Genomic DNA, 17993 nt, shown 5'->3' with positions numbered 1-17993 from the left:
AAGAAAAGATCAGAAGCTTCGCAGGTCTTGCAAGGCCTGGTGGGTCAGCACGGGGTATTGTTCCCGAGAGGAGCAACTAGTCTAGATTCACTCACTGGTGGGTATCGGTGAATCTGTGGGGGAGTGAGCACACAACAATCCAAGTCAACGCCAGCCAACAGATGAAGCAGGACACACCAGATGTAATATTTCGACATTTCCTGCGACCAGTTGAGATTACAGGCTTAAATCATGAACCCATCCTCCAAAGCATTAACGCAAACAACAACCCAAACACTAAATGCTCTGGGATGAGTTGATATTTTGCTGATAGTAGTGGCACCTCGCCCAATCCCCAGTCTCCTCGTCAAGCGCGTCGAACAAGGGCTCGTACCCATAGTCCCGGCCCCACTCGGTGCTGATCTCCTGCTTGTCGCCTCTAGCCTCCGCCACCGAAATGACACGCATCTCGGGCAGCTCGAGTGCGCTGGATCGCTTCGCCACCCGAACCAGGTCGTCACGCGGCCTCGACGGATCCCTGACGTCCACCACCTCGAGCTGCCTCATGCCTGCCGGCAACGCATCCGCCAGCACCTGGGACCCGCCGCGATAATTGGGTGCGTATAGGCAGCCGTCCGACAGCACGAGCGTCTGCAACCGGGGGAAGGGGAATCGACTTGACTTTGGGCGCGCAGCCAGGAAGCCCGTCAGGTCCTGCCCCTCTCCCAGTACCTCGGCGGGGCACTCAAAGTTTATCGACAGGTGCAGGAGCGTCTCGCGGCAGGGACTGGCGACCAGGGCTTCAAAGACCTCCCGCGGGAGGCTCTGGTCGCCTAGGGGTCTGGTTTCTCTGGCTTCGCTATACAGTCCGAAGGGCGTGTAACTAAAGGTCTCGAGCTGTGCCGCCGCCTTGAGCACGCAACGCAGGCTCTCGACCTCCAGGCCGCAGTTGCGCAGGTGCAGGACTGTCAGGTTGCCCAGTGCGATTTTTTCGGGCTCCATCAGGCACAAGCAGTCGCTTATCCTGAGCTTTCGGAGCTGCGGTGCGCAGCGCACGATGTCGTTGACCAAGGCCAGATCGGGGCTCACCATGTCTTCCTCCGGGCTGTTATCCTCATATGTGAAATCCAGAGCCAGTGAGCTGAGGGCCAACTTCTTATTGTGCCCGGTAGAGGGATCAGCCGCGTGGTCTGCATCTTGCCAGGGCCCTTTGGTCCAACCTCCAATCCAACCGTTGGTTTCGGCTTCCATGTCAGCGACGAAAACTTTGAGCTCCTCCAAGCTCGGACAGAGGAGCAAGAGCAAGGCCGGTATCGCTTCCCCTAGATAACTCTTGGGTTCGTTATAATAGTTGGGTTCCCGAGCAATGTAATCCTCGCTGGGGAACCCAAGGCTCTCCTTGGCGATGGATGCGAGGAAGACCTCGTCGCCTGTGTTCCCCGCGTCCCAATCTGGCTGCAGGTATTCTGCGTGCACACTGCGAACATAAGAGGCCAAGCGCGGGCTTTTGGCGACGGCGAGGGTGAATTGGAAAAGCCTGGTCTCAGAACGAGAGTTCCAATGCACCTGTCTGTGATAGGTCTTGAACAAGACGGGCTGTGCAATGTCTCGAAGGCGCTTGCACACGAGACAGAGGTTGGCGAGCGACGGGCTGTCTGGTACAAAGTCGGGAGTGGAAAAGATGCTATGGCCCGACACAACAAAACGTGGTCCCTCCAACTGGTTACAGATCTCCTGCAGGACTTCGTTTGGTAGGTCGAGGAGCTCCATTGTTGGCGTCGACATGCATACACCCATCATCGATTTTGATGCATGAGGTTTTACTTTTACGTGGTGGGAACGTACATGTGAAAAGGGAGAGGAATTTGAGGTCAAGGCCGTCTCGGTCAATTGCCTATCCTGGATCAAATCATCTAACCATGAACGGCTGCCTGGCATTTCTTGGCAACCACCAGACCGCCGACTTTTCGCTACCCATGTTTTATTTTGCCGGTTGCCGACTGTACGCAAAGATAACCGTCGTCGTTGGGCCAGCCGTGAAAGATGCATTTGTATCACAACCTCAATGGCTGACTGTTAATTGTGCTTGTTGATTGGATATTGTATTGAGTCAGGACTTGATCAATTCGATCAAATCCCGGACATCATCTCTTGCTGGTAACTAACTAGAAAATCTCAAAGTGGCTCTAGCTGTTGCAAGATATTATCGAGGACACAACGAGAGCCCCAATCCATTAAGCCCTCGGAGTAACCCTCCAGGTAGACAAGAAACCCCCTCTATATTTCAAGAGATGCATGTTCCTGCCGACCCCAGCCTCAGCTCTTCCCCAAAAACCTTTTTTTCTTCTTCCTCTTTCTCCATCTCTTCCCTTAGAAGCCCTGGCGCTGGACCTGCTCCTTGGCCTTGGCGATGGTGGCGGCGGCGTTGGGGTCGTTGAAGCCGCAGCCCTGCTTGCCGTTTTGGAATTCGGCACCGATGCCGGAGCAGATACCGACACCCTGGCCGTTGTTGGCGCAGCAGCCCTCCTGACAGTCGGCGTTGGCGACGCAACCTCCAGTGGTGAACTGCTGGCCTTGGCCGTTGCCGACCGAGCGGGCGCCGGCGTTGTTGGGGATGGCCTGACCCATGACGAGGGCGGCGACTGGTTTTGGAGACAAGTTAGTTATCATGTTTTCCCGGTCCGTGGCTTGGTTTGCTTGTTTTCAGGGACAAGAAAGCTAGGGATGGGTTGGAGACAAAACTTACAAGCCAGGGTAGCTGCGATGGTGATGCGGACCATTTTGAATTAAAAGGTGTGTTGACCGAGATTGGACACGAACAAATTAAGAGAGTGAGCGGTGTAGTTTAAAGAGCGACGCCTGGTCGGGTAGTTAAAAAATTGAAGCTTGAAGAAGAATATAAACGACACCGGGTCGGAATTTGTTTGTGTGTTTGTTCAGATGAAGCAAAGAGCGTTGGCGGGATGGAGAGAAAGAAAACAAAAAGGAAGGTCGATTACAATCACATATCCCATCGTCTTTTTATATTCAGAGAGACCAACCCGATGATCACTGTTGTTGAGCAAGCGATCTACCTACCGGGGTGGAGAGATTTGATACAAGGCCCAGCACGCGAACCTGATCCGTGCCGGAGACCATCAGACGTTTTTCTCCGTGGATCCGTCAAGGATTTGTTGGCCTCCGAAGCCCCCAGTGACCAAAAAAGGCCGACCGTTGAATATTGCAACTTTTTGTCTCTTGGCCCCCATCGAGGATGCTTTCTCGTGGTTGGATTGGTGTCTGTCTCATTGGAGACACGGCATTGTCCAGGACCCTTGGCGACAAATGGTCCGCCCGAACCCCTGATCGCCAGTCGAGTTGCTGACTGCGGGACGCCGAGCGGCTGGTGCGGGTTTTGGATTGCAGCTTGGCGATGGGGTGTCAACGGGCTCGCTTGCGGGAAATTTTTCCCCATTGTTTTGACGGAGAGGCGACGGAAATGCAGATTTCTGACACGACCATGGGGATTTTTTTTTTTATTTCCTCGGTGAAGTGGATTCAAATTCATTGTACACTTGACGTGCCAAGGTGCTTCCAAGCGACGGCAAAAACATCAATCGTTCAATGTGTCAGATCGTGAGGAACTAATTGCAATCGACAAAAGGGCAGAGAACCCAAACAACGTTTGACGTCACCTTCGGTTGGGAAGGCCCAGCAGTTTCTGTTCCATCTCCTGTTTCAGGAACGAGTACTGTATGTTATACTTACTACCTACCGTATCCTGTGTTGAGGGTGTCTTTCTGTTCTGTAGATAAAACTGCCTTATTCTACGGTGTGCGAATCTTTAATGCTCTGTTGCAGTTCTTCAGTTCCAAAATGCTAGTATCTTGCCGAGTTGGGTTTGCTTGACACGAAGTCGTCGCGTGCAGTACCTTGTCCCATTGCCAGCATGACTATGCCAAGATCATCTGATTCGCATCCTGGCCCGAAATTCCGAATGTCGTCGTCTGTATGCTTGTTTGATCGGTTATGCTTGCCAGTGAGCATATTTCGGACTGTTTTACCCTCGAGGAAGCTTATGCACGTGGTGAACTATTTTTTTTTATCCTTGTTCAATATTCAAAATGATCTCTCATCTCTGTAAATCAGTGGATTGATGGATGAACTACAGAGTAGTCGCGATCGTCCAATGTACGCATCAACTGCGTCGGCTGATGAAAAGACGAGGCAAAAATAAAATAAAATTTAAAGACCAAGAAGCTTACAAGATCTTAAGTTCTAGTCTAGACTAGACTAGTTCTAAAGGTTATCGTCTCATATTCAACTGCACGCACCACAACAAAACGTCTCGCCAACAACCAACCCTTGCTTACTTCCCCCCGGCCAAAACAAACGTACAAGGTTATAATTTGACGGGCCGACAGTCAATCTCTAAATCGCCAAGGGGTCCCCTCGTTTGCTACAGCACCAAAACGTCAAAAGAAGAGCAACCACAAGCCACCGTCAAATTAGGCAGCTTGGCGACAGAATTTGACAGTGTTTAGCGGCCATCACCCCCGGCCCGCCCCGTAAAAGCTAACTAACTGTTTGGCTGGATGGAACCACGACGCCTGGTTTTCACTTAAAAACCTCGGCGACTTTTAAATATTTGTTGTCGAGATGATTGTCCTGCGTAACTGCAGATCTGCGTCGAGGTCTACATTTTCGCTGCTCACTTGAACCATAACCGGAGTAAAGTCACCTCCAAATCGAATTGTCCGGGTATACCTAACATGGTGTATTTACGAGCGGAATGCTCACCTGATGCATCCAACCGCACGCAGTTCCTTGTTGCTATCACTCTCGGGGCTGTTTTCCCCCCCAACTCTAAACCCAAATCTCCAACAGCCTAATCGCCTGCTCATCCATTAACTTGTGACCTACAAACAATAATTCGCGGAACTACGGTCCGCAGCCTCAATTATACAACCGTCTCGGACATGTACCTGCGCAGGCCCTCGTGACAGCAGAAACAGATCTTGTATCTTAAACTCAAAACATTACACCAAAAAAAGATCATGATATCTAAAACCCCAAGGCCGCGCAATCCCTCATGTCTAGGTAGTCATCCTCCCCCCAAAAAGCCCCCGCCGTCTCAAATCGCATACCTGAACCTGGGACTCTCGTCGCCGAGCTCGGCCATTTCATCCTCGGTCAGGCCCTGGTGCTCGGGCTTGATCTTGCCCTCATCTCGAAGCCTGTTCTCTCGGGCGAGCCACCACGACATGGTGCCGTAAATGGTGCCCGCCATGGCTACCATGGCCAAGGTCGTTGCGTGTCCGCGAATGTACCGCGGGGCATCCGCCGTCTCGCTGTTGTTGCAACGGTTTCCATGTCAGTAATTCGCTCTTGATTTTCTTTTTTCTTTCTTTCTTTTCTTTCGGTGTTTGTTATGTCCACCCAAAAAAAAAAAGAAAAAAAAAAAAAAAAAACTCACTATATGAACGGCGCCATGATTCCACTCGAGTTTCCGATCGTCAACTGCAGCCCATTGGCCGTGGTCCGTTTCCCGTACCGGGGACTGTTGCTAGGCAGCCAGGCCAGCGGCAGGCCGACGAGGACGTACAATCCCGTGGCGACAAGGAAGCAACCAAAGTAGTGCGCGCCCGAGGGCAGCGGCGAGATGAGAATGGCATAACCGACGCAGGTGGTCAGGGCGAAGCCGACACAGAAGACGCCCCTCTTCTGCGTGCGGTCGGACCAGTACGCCGTGGTCATGTACGACACGGCACCGAGGAAGTAGCACGGGATGGTGAGCAGCTGCACCTCCGCGTTGCTCCAGGTCCCGATGCCGCGGATGATGGTGGGCAGGAAGGTGGAGAAGCCGTACAGGCACGTGTCGGCGCCGAACTGACCCGCCGAGAACAACCAGACCTTCCAGTCGGCAAAGGCCTTGTTCATGTCCTTCTTGCTGAACTGTTGCGCAGACGTCGTGTGGCCGTATTGCCGGGCGCGGCGGATCACCATTGCCTTTTTCTCGTTCTCGGTCAGGAAGTAGGCGGTTTCGGCGTTATTGGGGAGGAAGAAGAAAACGCATATTCCGAGGATGATGGTCGGGATGCCTTCGACGATCATGATCCACTGTTAAGGTTAGGGTCGATTAGCTGTCGCCGTCCGTTTTCATGGAAACCAGGGGGACCATAAACCAATGGAAAAAAGCTCACCCGCCAGCCGTGCATGCCCGCGATGCCATCCATGTGCCCAATGCCAAACGCCAACAGTCCTCCCAGTGCGCCAGCGATGGCAGCACTCACAAACAGGTAGCCCACCCTCATGGCCAGCTCGTGTTTGGTGTAGAACAAGGTTAGGAAGATGTTCATGCCAGGGAACAGGCCAGCCTCGAGTGCGCCGAGGATGAGACGACATGCGATCAAGCCTCCGTAATTCTGAACGAGTCCTGTCAGGGTCGCGACGATGCCCCAGCCGATGGTGATGAATGCGATAAAGTAGCGCGGCGTGAACTTTTGGATGACCAGGTTGGAGGGCACTTCGAAGGTGATGTAGGTGACAAAGAGAATGGAGACGGCGATCTGGAATTGGTTGCCCACCAGGCCGAGGTCTTCTTCAAAGTGGTAGAGACGGGCGTTGCCAATGTTGACTCTGTCGGGTTTTGGTTGTGTCAGTGTTGATGGTCCAGTGTGAGTTGAGTCGCCTAGTGTGTGAACCTGCGCAAAGCAGAGTGAGGTAGGTAGGTAGGCAAGACCTCACCTGTCGAGAAAGCTAAACAGGTACAAGCTCATCACCAACCAGAGGAGGTACTTGTCCAGCTTTCGAACCAGAGCTTTCTCGTCCACGCCGAGCTCCTCTAGAGTCATGTCGCCCGTGATCGCAGGCCCAATGCTCGCATCGCGCTTGTCCTGGTCCGAGGAGTACGGCTCCTTGGCGCCTGACGCCTCCACGTCGGCCGCTGCCCGGTCCTCGACGGACATTGTTCTGGAACTGCGGAGCAGCTATTGAATATGGGCCGGAGTATGATCCAGTTCCTGGCAGGAGAGTTGATTGTGGTGGTTCAGGGGGGGCCGTATGTGCAACTCCTGGCCGCCGAAAGAAGCCGATTGGAATCGCGGGCTTGCACCCGTTAATATAAACAATTCCCTGTTCAGAGTCGTCAAGGGTAACAAGGAAAAGAAGTAAAGAAGTAAAATGTCGATTCAGTAACGCGCGCGATTGAGGGGACTGCTCGCATTGGTCCCGCCACCCTGCGCGATCCCCAGGCGGACCCAAACCCCGGGGAACTTTTTTTTATTTTTTTATCTATTGATCCTTATCATGGCCTCCACATAGCATATCCGCCCCGACCCAAGGGGCGTGTGTGAGAGTTGAAAGTGGGCGCGAACATGGTCCGGTGCAGTAACTTCTGCTGTACCAGTCTTACTTTGTACAAAAGGTATACAGATTGAACCCTTGGCGCCTCTCGAAATCTCACGGAGCCCCACCCCGACGTCGGCACAGAGGTCGTATCTTTTGCGATTGGAGGTCGGGGCGATAACTACCGGTATGGATGCTGCCTTGGCTTTTGAATGGTATCGCGCCGTGTCTCTGTCTTTGTGAATAAATACCAAGTACTGTACAGTAAAACAATGGGACAATGGCTGTATGTTCTTTCTATTAATTATTCTCGTTGCATTCTTTTTGCCATGTCCTTTTTGTAATCCTTTGCCCCTCTTCCATCTCCAACTTTTTATTACGTTCCCCAATAACCCCACTTCGTTCTAGGCCACCCCAGCGCTAGCTTGTGGATGTGTCGCAAGCCATCCAAGAGTTCGTAGTTGGTACGGTACCTTGGGTGGTACAACAGATTCGCAACACTACTTTCCATGTTTACGTGAGAATTTCGGGCAACATCACGATAGTAAATATTTTCTACTGCGTGGGAAGAACATTGTTACAGCCAGTGGTTGGACAAAATATACATCGCTTTATCTTTTCATGTTTCCACGCAAGTTGGCAACAAAATTAGTTGGGTTAACCGACTGTAACCTTGAGTGATCTCCTTCTGTGCCCAAAGTATACGTCGTCATGATCCCAAATGCCGAGAAGTTAGCATGCTAAATAGTCCGGTAGTACGTTTGCAATGTAACATTGTCTTTGTGGGTGCACTTGTTATTATTCGGTGAGCATAAGCATAATGTTTGGACAACGGGATTTGTGACTGGCCGTGGAACCAAGTCAGGTAGGCTATCGGGGTGCATTTCCCCACGGCTTTGGCGTTCCAAATATTCAGTAGTGCGTAGACCTGGGCCTATAGTTTCAAATCAGGGTTAATTTCTCATCTGTTCTCAATAACTCCACAGTTGCATCAGTGGTTTAGTGGTAAAATCCATCGTTGCCATTCTTCGGAAGATACTCGATGGGCCCCGTGTTCGATTCACGGCTGATGCAATAAGTCCTAACCTTTTGTATATTTTTTACATATTCCCGCTCATTTGTTCCATGACATTCCCGGTGTGAGGCAGTGGTTGGTTATATTATATATACATTTGTCATGTACACCTTGTTCACATTGGCTTTTGGTCATTTTGCTTTTTGCTTTTCTTGTCATCCGAAATTTGTAAACGCTTGATATCCTATCTAGAGGCTGGGCAGACGTCATGCCGAAGCCACATATGCGCTCCGCCCTGTATAAATGCTGACAGATGATCGAGATGCTGTCGATGCTGACTTTCTTACCACGTGCATTGTTTGCCACCCTCTACTACAGATTTGGTAATCATCTTTTACGCGTGTTGACACTCCAACCTAGACCCAGCTGAATATAGTAATTGATTGGCTGGCGGGTGAATGCCAAGTCCGCCAATCTGCAGTCCGGGGTGGCACAATAAGGAGAGCATAATACACAGGCAAAGGAAGATGCCTAGAGAGGCTTGGTAAGAATTAAAATTGTCCAGATGTATATACTTATCTATATATTCGCAGGGTTTATCTCGCAAAGCTCAGCGAGGGTAATGGGAATGTAATTTGACAAAGAATATCTGATCTCATGTGCCGAGTTTTGACAGAGTATGACGGGCCACAATGCAGTCAAGAAAAGAGGCGGACACAGGAAGTCCACCAATGGATGTTCGGCTTGCAAAAGGAGACATATCAAGGTGTGTTTGCATCGCATTACATAGCTAATATCCTAGTGTGGTTATGGTGGGCGTGCCAGCTCGCAAACTCTGAATGCGCGTGTTACAGAATCTTTTGATGAGCGGGACGCATAGGGGTTGCAATTTTCAAAGCTAACGTGCGCCAAACATCGGCAGTGTGACGAAACAGGTCCGCCATGCGCCAACTGCACCATCCGCAGGGGCTCCGTCTGCATCTACCTAGTCAAGCAAGACACCACTCCTATCATGACATGGACGCCACCCTCAAGGAGTAGACACAACCACAGCTCCGCCGATCAAGTCATACAAGACCTGCGAAAACAGCAACGCAACCTCAGAATCACCGCTCCGCTCCACCCGGGTCCAACCATCCCGCCGCCATCTTACTTCTCCAGCAGCAGCAGCAGCAGCAGCGGCGGCGGCAGCAGCGTACCTGCCACGCCGGCCCAGCGCGACCTGGAGCTCGAGCTCGTGCACCGCTGGAGCGTGCGTACATGGCGCGGGCTGCAGATGATACCGGCCTGCAGCGGATTCCTGCGCGTCGTGCTGCCGCGCGACATGCTGCGCCACGACTTTCTCCTCAGCGCCACTCTCGCCCTCGCCGCTGCCGATGTGGCCGTCAGCAGCAGCAGCGGAGGGAGCAGGGGTGGCTCTCGCGTCTACGCCGATGCCGCCGCCGCATATGTGGCGTTGGCTGGGTGGCAGTTCCATCGGGCGGTCGAGGAGCTCCGGGACCGGCGGCGCCGGGGGTTGAACGGCGGCGGGCTGGGCAAGGAGAATCTGTACATCTTTGCGCAGTTTGGGGATATGATGGGGTACTACTACATGGCGCTGCCCGGGTCCGAGGTTACGTCGTGCGGATCACTGACCTCGGGAGTAGTTGCCGGTGGCGGTGGTGAGGATGTAGTGATGACGGCTACCCTCGCACCAGTCCCCGCCAGACCATCCATCATATCACGTGTGCACATGGCGATGCAGATGTTCACGGGCTCGATGAAGACGGCGTCTCTCAACTGGGCGTGGTACCTCGACAGCCCGACGTCGGCACGTCAGGCGTACGAGGACTACAGCCCACGGCTTGATGCGATGCGGCTGCTGGACGCGGAAACACTGGAGGCTATCAAACTCATGTCGAGCGTTGCCAACGCCGTGCGGGTGGAGGTGGCCGACGGCCTGGCAGTGTCGTACAATGAAATCAGGTCCTACTGCTTCGCCATCGGGCAGACAAAGTACGAGTTTGCCGAGCAGCTGCTGCAACGCATGTCTGGCAGCTTCCTCAGCGTGCCGGGGGTGTCGGGAACTTTCGACAGCGGGTTTCTGGATGGCATTGCCGAGCGCGAGCCCGTGGCGCTATTTGTGCTCATGTTTTGGGGCGTTGCGATCTGGAGGGCGCGTACGGATGGGTTGTGGTGGATACGGACCACGGGTAGGGAGCTTGTCGATGAGACGTGTGGGTTGCTGGTGGGAGGAGGCATATGGGGGCTCGAGGACGTCAGGAAGGGTGTGGAGTGGTGCAGGAAGGAGGTTGGTCTGAATCAGTTGTGGGAGGAGTCTGAGGGTTTTGATGACGTTGTGGCTTCCCGAACCGACAATTCAAAGACTTGAGCTGGAGTTTAGATAAATGCAGATAGGAACGATGAGCGGGGAGCTGAGTTGTTGATGTGACTGTCTCGATAGTGTAGATGCAATGGTTATCTGGCTGAACTAGTGAAATCTAGGGTCTTGCATCTGCCACATCTTTTACCATTCAGCTCTGAGGGTGTCTGTTGATATGTGTATATAGAATGACACTGGCTTAAATGTTTATTATTTTAAGCTGCCTATGTCCGCACATACTACGCTACGGGCTAAACAAAATAAGTATCCTTGCAAGGTTTACGGCAACAAACTTCCCAAGAACCAAAATGACAGGAGGGTGACAACAACGGAGATTAACAAAAGAACTGCAATTTCATCTTTGAAAGAAAAAACACATGTGGACATTCAAACACAAACTTCCTGGGTACTAGTCTCCAAAGTCCCGAGACAAGGGCCACCCCGTTTATGCGCGCACAAGCCTTGAAGGTGCTGCGCCTCCCTCACCCATGGCTCACAAGCAACCAAAACTGTCTGTCATATATTGCTACGATAAAATATCATCCCTGATGATAGCTCTCTGCTGTATCATCAGTTTTATATCCGGATCAGATTGTCAGCCCACGCTCATCATGTATAGTACAACTACAGGTAAAGCATCCAGAAATGCAACGTATCACTGGGTTGCTTTCGGATGTTTGTGCTCAATATGAAGAATGATCATGGGCAAGAACCAAGCATCAAGAGGCGTGGCTTCCGGGGAGGCAGTCTGCTGCTAGCCCCTCGTTTGACAAGATGCAGGGTCTAGAAACACCCTTGCTGGTTGCTTAAGCTTGTCTGGACGACGTCCGGGGGAGGACGGGAGAGGAAGACCAATGAGGGTTGGGTATTTTGTGATGGCGGTCAAAAAGTGGCGTGGGCGTTCGGTATCCCAAGAGGCAAGAGAGGTAACCAGTAGCCACAAGCTTTGGTCTGTGCCATTTCAAACATTTGGAAACATGTTTTGAGGGTGTGGCTGTGTGAGGAAGAGGAATGAGATCAACATGTGAATCTGCAGCAAAAGCAACAAGGGTTTTTAGTATGATTTGACTGGAATATTCTTGGCTTGCAACTGGCGCAACGAATAAGGCCGAGCAGAAAACGATTGGCCAATACCAGAGTTAGGGTGATGATGATTTGCCAAGTTGAACATTGGAAAGCTTTTGGTTGCACTCGTCTCGTTTAGACGAGGGCTTAGGCCCGGGCTTTTCGGACGAGTCTTTTGTTGCACGAACCCAGAGACAGAAAATTGAAAACTGTAAGGAGAAAAGAAAGAAAGAAGAGAGAGTGAGGAAAAGAGGAAAAGTAAAAAAAAAAAAGGGGGAAAGAAAAATCCTCAGCAAGCAAACCCCGAAAGGAAAATCGGCAGCGAAAATTCTACAGCTCGGTCTAGATCAGGAAATTGCTCGCGTGATATTTAATCTAGCAGCTTCGTCTCCTCCTCGAAGCGGCAACACAGCACACGACACGAGGCAACGGTTTTTCAGTCATCCAAAAAGATACTCACTCGTCTCAGAACCAGTTAATTGAGCAACGTGCTCGATTGTCAATTTTCAATTGGTCAAAACCAGCTTTTTTGTGGCTGTCTTCTGTGTCGGGGGGTCCCGCTGGCCAAGAGCCTAATATGGTTTTTGATTCGGGGATCGCACTCTGGGCGGTCTCGGCGGCGTCTGGGCATGCGTACCTATCCACCGGGGACGGAGCATCTTGGCGGGCAGAAAACATCAAAGTTCCGGGCGGCGAGGCCAAGACAAAGCAACAAGAAAGCCAATTATTCAATACAATTGAGCCATGCGATTTCGAATGCACTGTTTTTTGGTAGTTATTTCTTTTAATCGCTCATGCCCCGGTTCCCCGTCAATCCGCAAAAAAAAAAAAGCGTGGGGGATCCAGTGAGGCGAACGGGGGAGGGAAAAAAAATTAAAAATTAACATGGCTCCTTGCCTCTTGATGGAGACCTATAAGATCATGGGCAGGTGAGTAGCTAGACCGAGGTCTTCTACTAGCACTTGCGGTACCCAACTTCTGGATATAAAACCCCTTTGCGCCTCTTTGCCCAGACCTTTGATCTCGTCCCTTTCGTTTTGACATTACGTCTGCACCCAAACCCCTGATATCCCACAATCCTATCCCTTCTTTTGATCTCCTCCCGTCCCTTTATCCTTCTCCTGTACCAACCCCGGCCCTCCAAGGGCCAACAAACCTCCCACCATGGCCGTCCTCACTGAAGTGACATGGATCATCGGCGTGATGACGTTGTCTTTCACAGCGTCCGCCTTTGGCAACGGCGCCAATGACGTGTCAAACGCCTACGCGACTTCGGTCGCCGCCCGTACCCTGACAATGCCACAGGCCGGTATCCTGGCCATGTTCACCGAGTTCTTCGGCGCCGTGGTTCTGGGTGGCCGCGTCACCGGCACCATCAAGAACGGTATTATCGATATCAACCGCTTCACCGGTACGCCCGCAGCCCTCGTCCTTACCATGGGTTGCGTCGAGTTTGGCTCCGCTTCGTGGCTGCTCTTGGCCACCAAGGTCGGTTTCCCCGTCAGCACCACCCAGACCGTCGTCGGAGCCCTAGTCGGCGCCGGTATCTCCTCAGGGGCCCAGGTCAGCTGGAGCTGGAAGACGGGTAGCGTCTCACAGATCGCCGCCTCTTGGCTCATAGCCCCCCTAATCTCAGCTGCCATGGCTGCCCTGCTCTTTGGAACCCTCAAGTTCTCCGTCCTCGAGCGCGAGAGGCCGTTCGAGAAGGCCCTGAAGGCAATTCCCTTCTACCTGGCCTTCACCGCCGCCGTGCTCGCCCTCTTCATCACCATCGAGGCCCCCGGAGCTCCTAGCCTCGAGGAGCTGGGTGCCGGCACCGTCTGCGGAATTATCTTTGGCGTCTTCTTTGGTGCTCTGGCCTTGGCCTACATCTTCTTCGTCCCCTACATCCACCGCAGGCTGGTCAGGGAGGACACTCGCATCCGCCCTCGTCACATCATCCTCGGCCCTCTGCTGTGGAGGGAGAACCCGCCCATCTTCTGGCCTGCAAAGGATGGCTCCATCGTTGAGGACCACTATGCTGTCCAGGAATCCCCCGCAGAAAACACCCAGACTCCAGGCTCGGCCGATCCCAAGGCCGGCAACGACACCATCACCCCCAACGGCGAGAGCAACGCAACAAACGGCGCCAAGGACCCTGAGAAGCGCGCCCTGGAGGACCAGCAAGCAGCCGGCAACAACAACAACAACAACAACGGCGTCCTCAACTCATCCTCCCAAGACCTCGAAGCCGGCCCCACCCCCGCCCAACCTCCTCAGACCATCGCCCGGTACAAGAAGCAGCCCGAGCCCGAGGAGCGCTTCCTCGCACCGACGGCCCACCTCCCGCTCCACAACCCCAAGCGCCTCTGGTCGTGGGCCAAGTACATCTTCCTGCAGGGCGTGACCCGCGACTGCGTCACTCACGCGGCCGAGGACCTGGCCAACGTCCACGGCAAGGCCAAGAGGTACGACAACCGCGTCGAGCACATGTGGACGTACGCGCAGGTGGCGTCGGCCGTCATGATGTCCATCGCACACGGCAGCAACGACGTCGCAAACGCCATCGGCCCCTGGGTCGCCGCCTACCAGACGTACCAGTCCGGCGTGGTCAGTTCAAAAACCGAGACTCCCATCTGGATCCTGGTCACGGCCGGCTTCCTCCTCGGCGCCGGCTTCTGGTTCATGGGCCACCACATCGTCCGCTCCCTCGGCAACAAGCTCACCCAGCTCTCGCCCACCAGGGGTTTCGCCATGGAGCTGGGCGCCGCCATCACCGTGCTCATGGCCAGCAGGTTGGGACTCCCCGTCAGCACGACCCAGTGCCTGCTCGGTGCGGTCTGCGGCGTCGCCATGATGAACTTTGACCCTGGTGCGGTCAACTGGAAGCAGATGGGTTACATCTTCTCCGGTTGGGTCCTCACCCTGCCGAGTTCAGGTTTCATCGCGGGTGCCCTGCTGGCCATGGCGCTCAACTCTCCCAGCCTCCCTCGTTGAGAGTTAGTTGGACGGCTTAATGCTTTGTTGTGAAAATGCATAACGAAAATGGGTGGGTTGTTTTGGTTACGCGGGACTTTGTTAATTGGGTTTTATTGGGCATTGCTGCGAGACTATGCGCTGGTGTAAAGGTTGTCTGCTTTTTGGGCTTTTCCTAATTTCTTTGTTATCCATTGCGAATCATCATAAAATTTTATGAACCGAGTTAAGGAAATCATCAAAAAAATTAAACGACTTTAGAACTTTATGGCTTCTTGATCCTGGAATCTACATTTACCGTGACACATCGAAGGTGACATTTTTCCATATCGGCCAGCTGCCCTGTTTTTCCATTCATTTACCTCCCTCCTGCACAACAGCTGGATCAAATGGATCCTAGTACAGTATCTTGCAGGGATCTCTACACCCCTGACACCTCATGCTGGTCTATTGTCAGTTCTTTGGTACGAAAGAGAAGGCGAGCTTGTCAGTTTGCTTGCTGAATGCTTCGTTATAGAACCCCCTATTTGAAGGTGGGCAGGGAGATCCACCTGGTATCGTGGAAGACATTATAGCAAACTGTCGTTATGGCATCCTCCCGTCTCAGTGGACTTATGTAACCCTGTCGTTGACTTTTTCCCAAGAAAGGATTCCTCGACACTGTCTGTCGTTAAGAACCGAGATCAGGGAGTCACACGTAAGCCATAACGACACCGTGACTTGGGCTTCAGTCATAGTACACCTCTCCTGCCAAGGTTTCCAGGGTGACATTGTGCCTCGGGGATATACATGATTGAGGTGGGGCCTCACCTGTACCCCGAGGAGATTAAAGAGGAGGCTTCTTAACACCACCAAACCAAGAATGACCGAATGCAGCCTTGTTTTTGAACATAGTAAAAGTTGTATTATTGGCATGAGAAAATGTACCGCAAGGCCAACAAAAGCGTAAAGCACTTGCTTAGAGATATGTACAAGGTCCAATCCACATCACCCATATATATACAACCGAGAACCCTCCATCTTTATTTTCCCGAAAGATGATTCATGGACCCCCCCCCTCAAATCCAACCTTTCCCCCACCCTTGAACTGGGACATGCCCACATTTAAGCAACACCGTTGAACAGGATCCTGTTGGGGCTCGAGTTCTTGAGACCCAAGACCTGGCCGGTGGTGCCGAGGGCGATGAGCCTGGAGCGGAGGGCGGCAGGGGTGGTGATGTTCTCGAGGGCCATGAGGTAGGCGGCGACACCGACGACGTGCGGGGTGGCCATGCTGGTGCCGCTGATGGTGTTGGTGGCGCTGGTGGAGGTGTACCACGACGAGAGGATGCTGACGCCGGGGGCAAGGATGTCGACCTCGGCGCCAAAGTTGGAGAAGGAGGCCTCGCGCCAGGTGGAGTCGATGGCGCCGACGACGAAGGCGTTGGTGGCGGCGGCGGGGGACTGGTTGGTCACGCGCACGCCGTCGTTGCCGGAGGCGACGATGGAGAGGATACCGGCCGAGTAGGCGCTGTTGACGGCAGAGTTGAAAGCGGTGGAAGCAGGACCGCCTGTTTGTTTTGAGAGAGCCATGGTTAGCATGGTGATTAAAGATCAAGCCATATTTTTTTCTTGGGGGAAGTGATCAAAAGCAAAGACATACCAAGAGACATGTTGATGACAGCCTTGCCGACGCGGCCCTTGGACTGAATGTCGCTGACAGCCCAGTTGAAGCCCGAGATGATGGTAGAGGTGGCGGCGGTTGTGCCAGTGAAGACCTTGACGTCGACGATGTTGACCGACTTGGCGACACCGTAGGTCCTGCCACCAATGGTACCGGCGACGTGAGAACCGTGGCCGAGGGTGTCGGAGAAGGTACCGCCGGCAGCGTTGTAACCCCTGACGGCACGACCGCCAAAGTCGGTATGGGCGATGTTGATACCCGAGTCGACGACGTAGGCGTAGATGCCGCTGCCGGCCGTGGTGTCGTACCTGTAAGTGGTGGCGCCACTGGTACGGCTGGAGACGGAGGCCAGACCCCAGGGGGCGCTGGACTGGGTGGTGACGGCCGAGAGGGTGAAGATTTGATCGGCCTCGATCTCGGCAACCTATTTATTCATGGAGTTTTTGTTAGCTATAGTTTCCAGGAAGAGCTTTTGTACGTGTCTTAAAGCGAAAACTGATCAGAGGTGGGATCGAACTCACGTCAGGGTTGTTGCGGATCTCCTCGAGGGTGGCATCGTCAAACTCTCCAGCGTAGGCGTGGAAGTCGAGAATGTCAAACTTCTGCTCAACGCCAGCAACGTTCTTGCCGTCGGCAACGTTGCGCTTGTGCACGCTGTTGACCCATCCCATGTGCGACTCAATGTCGCGGGCGGCGATGCCCGGCTTGAGCGTCACAATGTACTTGCCGGCCACGTTGACCTCGGGCTCCTTCTCGACGGGGGCACCGGCGGCAAAGGGGGCGAGGGCCGCCAGGAAGACGGCGAGGTTCTTGAGATGGAACATGATGATTTTGTGGGCTGGGTGTAATCAAGCAAGAAATAATGCGTGCAAAACAAGGGAATGTATCTGCAAGAGGACTGGAGGCTGGTGTAAGACCGGAGGCGCTCTGAGGAGAAGAGAGTTTCACATCAACTGTCCTGAAAAGAAGCCGGATGGCATCTTTATACTTGTGATTTCCATCTCTGTTGACTGCCAATACTTCATAAAGTAGACACATGTGACGAAACACAGCATTGTGTTGTTGGTTCTAGCAAAGAAAAGCTGCCAAGTTGCGTATAGCTCGACTGCCGTTTCGGCCGGGGTACTAGATCCGACCGTACCCAACTACCACACCCAACTTCCTGATCTGGACTGGGCGAAAGGTGTGTAATCCTCTTCCCCCCGTCCCCGTTCAAGAACCATCGCCAATGCATTTCCATGTATAATCACCGGCTCCGCCAAACATATTTGTCGGACGAACATTGCAATTTTGGGCAGGCAAGGCAGGCCAAACCGCTCCGGACCAATCGTTTTTAGAAACTGCCCGTTTCCCACCAAGTCTCCTTGTATTTTGCGGCTAATGAGCGTGGGTCGCAAAGGTACCTTTTCCCTGGCTCCCGTTGCCCGATTTAGGGAGGTGAGAATGTGCTTCTGGATATTATACGGTCCCCGCTCGTACCCAATGCCACATGCCGAACTGGAACAGATACATACACACACACAAGTCTTTTCCCCCGCAAAAAGCAAATGCCAGCTGTAAACCAAATCGAACCTCTCAGAGGCCGACTTTGCCGTCATAACCAGGGGTAGGGGATGTCTTTGGGGCGG

General features: G+C 53.1%; 6 protein-coding genes across 6 annotated transcripts; 2 read left to right on the top strand and 4 right to left on the bottom strand.

The window, feature by feature from the left end:
* Positions 1 to 2: 2 nt before the first annotated feature.
* PgNI_09130 (uncharacterized protein) lies at positions 3 to 3108 on the bottom strand. Its single transcript, XM_031129119.1, has 2 exons — positions 2726 to 3108; positions 3 to 2621 (listed from the first exon to the last, which is right to left on the bottom strand). The coding sequence occupies exons 1-2, from the start codon at positions 2757 to 2759 to the stop codon at positions 2350 to 2352; spliced, it is 306 nt and encodes a 101-aa protein (XP_030977906.1). The 5' UTR covers positions 2760 to 3108; the 3' UTR covers positions 3 to 2349.
* Positions 3109 to 4737: 1629 nt separating this feature from the next.
* PgNI_09129 (uncharacterized protein) lies at positions 4738 to 7615 on the bottom strand. Its single transcript, XM_031129118.1, has 4 exons — positions 6706 to 7615; positions 6162 to 6597; positions 5435 to 6078; positions 4738 to 5309 (listed from the first exon to the last, which is right to left on the bottom strand). Exons 1-4 carry the CDS (start codon positions 6924 to 6926, stop codon positions 5093 to 5095), a joined length of 1518 nt encoding a protein of 505 aa, XP_030977958.1. The 5' UTR covers positions 6927 to 7615; the 3' UTR covers positions 4738 to 5092.
* A 1514-nt stretch (positions 7616 to 9129) lies between these two features.
* Positions 9130 to 10691, top strand: PgNI_09128 (uncharacterized protein; the record flags this gene model as incomplete). The annotated part of the gene is made up of 2 exons (XM_031129117.1): positions 9130 to 9132; positions 9243 to 10691. The coding sequence occupies 2 exons, from the start codon at positions 9130 to 9132 to the stop codon at positions 10689 to 10691; spliced, it is 1452 nt and encodes a 483-aa protein (XP_030978337.1).
* Positions 10692 to 12212: 1521 nt separating this feature from the next.
* Positions 12213 to 12425, bottom strand: PgNI_09127 (uncharacterized protein; the record flags this gene model as incomplete). Its single annotated transcript, XM_031129116.1, has 1 exon — positions 12213 to 12425. The coding sequence occupies one exon, from the start codon at positions 12423 to 12425 to the stop codon at positions 12213 to 12215; it is 213 nt and encodes a 70-aa protein (XP_030978047.1).
* A 486-nt stretch (positions 12426 to 12911) lies between these two features.
* Positions 12912 to 14723, top strand: PgNI_09126 (uncharacterized protein; the record flags this gene model as incomplete). Its single annotated transcript, XM_031129115.1, has 1 exon — positions 12912 to 14723. One exon carries the CDS (start codon positions 12912 to 12914, stop codon positions 14721 to 14723), a length of 1812 nt encoding a protein of 603 aa, XP_030977965.1.
* Positions 14724 to 15678: 955 nt separating this feature from the next.
* On the bottom strand, positions 15679 to 17189 carry PgNI_09125 (uncharacterized protein; the record flags this gene model as incomplete). The annotated part of the gene is made up of 3 exons (XM_031129114.1): positions 15679 to 16252; positions 16345 to 16789; positions 16887 to 17189. 3 exons carry the CDS (start codon positions 17187 to 17189, stop codon positions 15807 to 15809), a joined length of 1194 nt encoding a protein of 397 aa, XP_030978342.1. The 3' UTR covers positions 15679 to 15806.
* Between the last annotated feature and the right edge of the window lie 804 nt (positions 17190 to 17993).

Source organism: Pyricularia grisea (genome assembly GCF_004355905.1).
Source record: "Pyricularia grisea strain NI907 chromosome Unknown Pyricularia_grisea_NI907_Scaffold_7, whole genome shotgun sequence".
In the NCBI taxonomy this organism is placed as follows: Eukaryota; Fungi; Ascomycota; class Sordariomycetes; order Magnaporthales; family Pyriculariaceae; genus Pyricularia; species Pyricularia grisea.
Note: the sequence above shows the minus strand (reverse complement) of the source record. Positions and strands in the feature narration are given on the sequence as shown.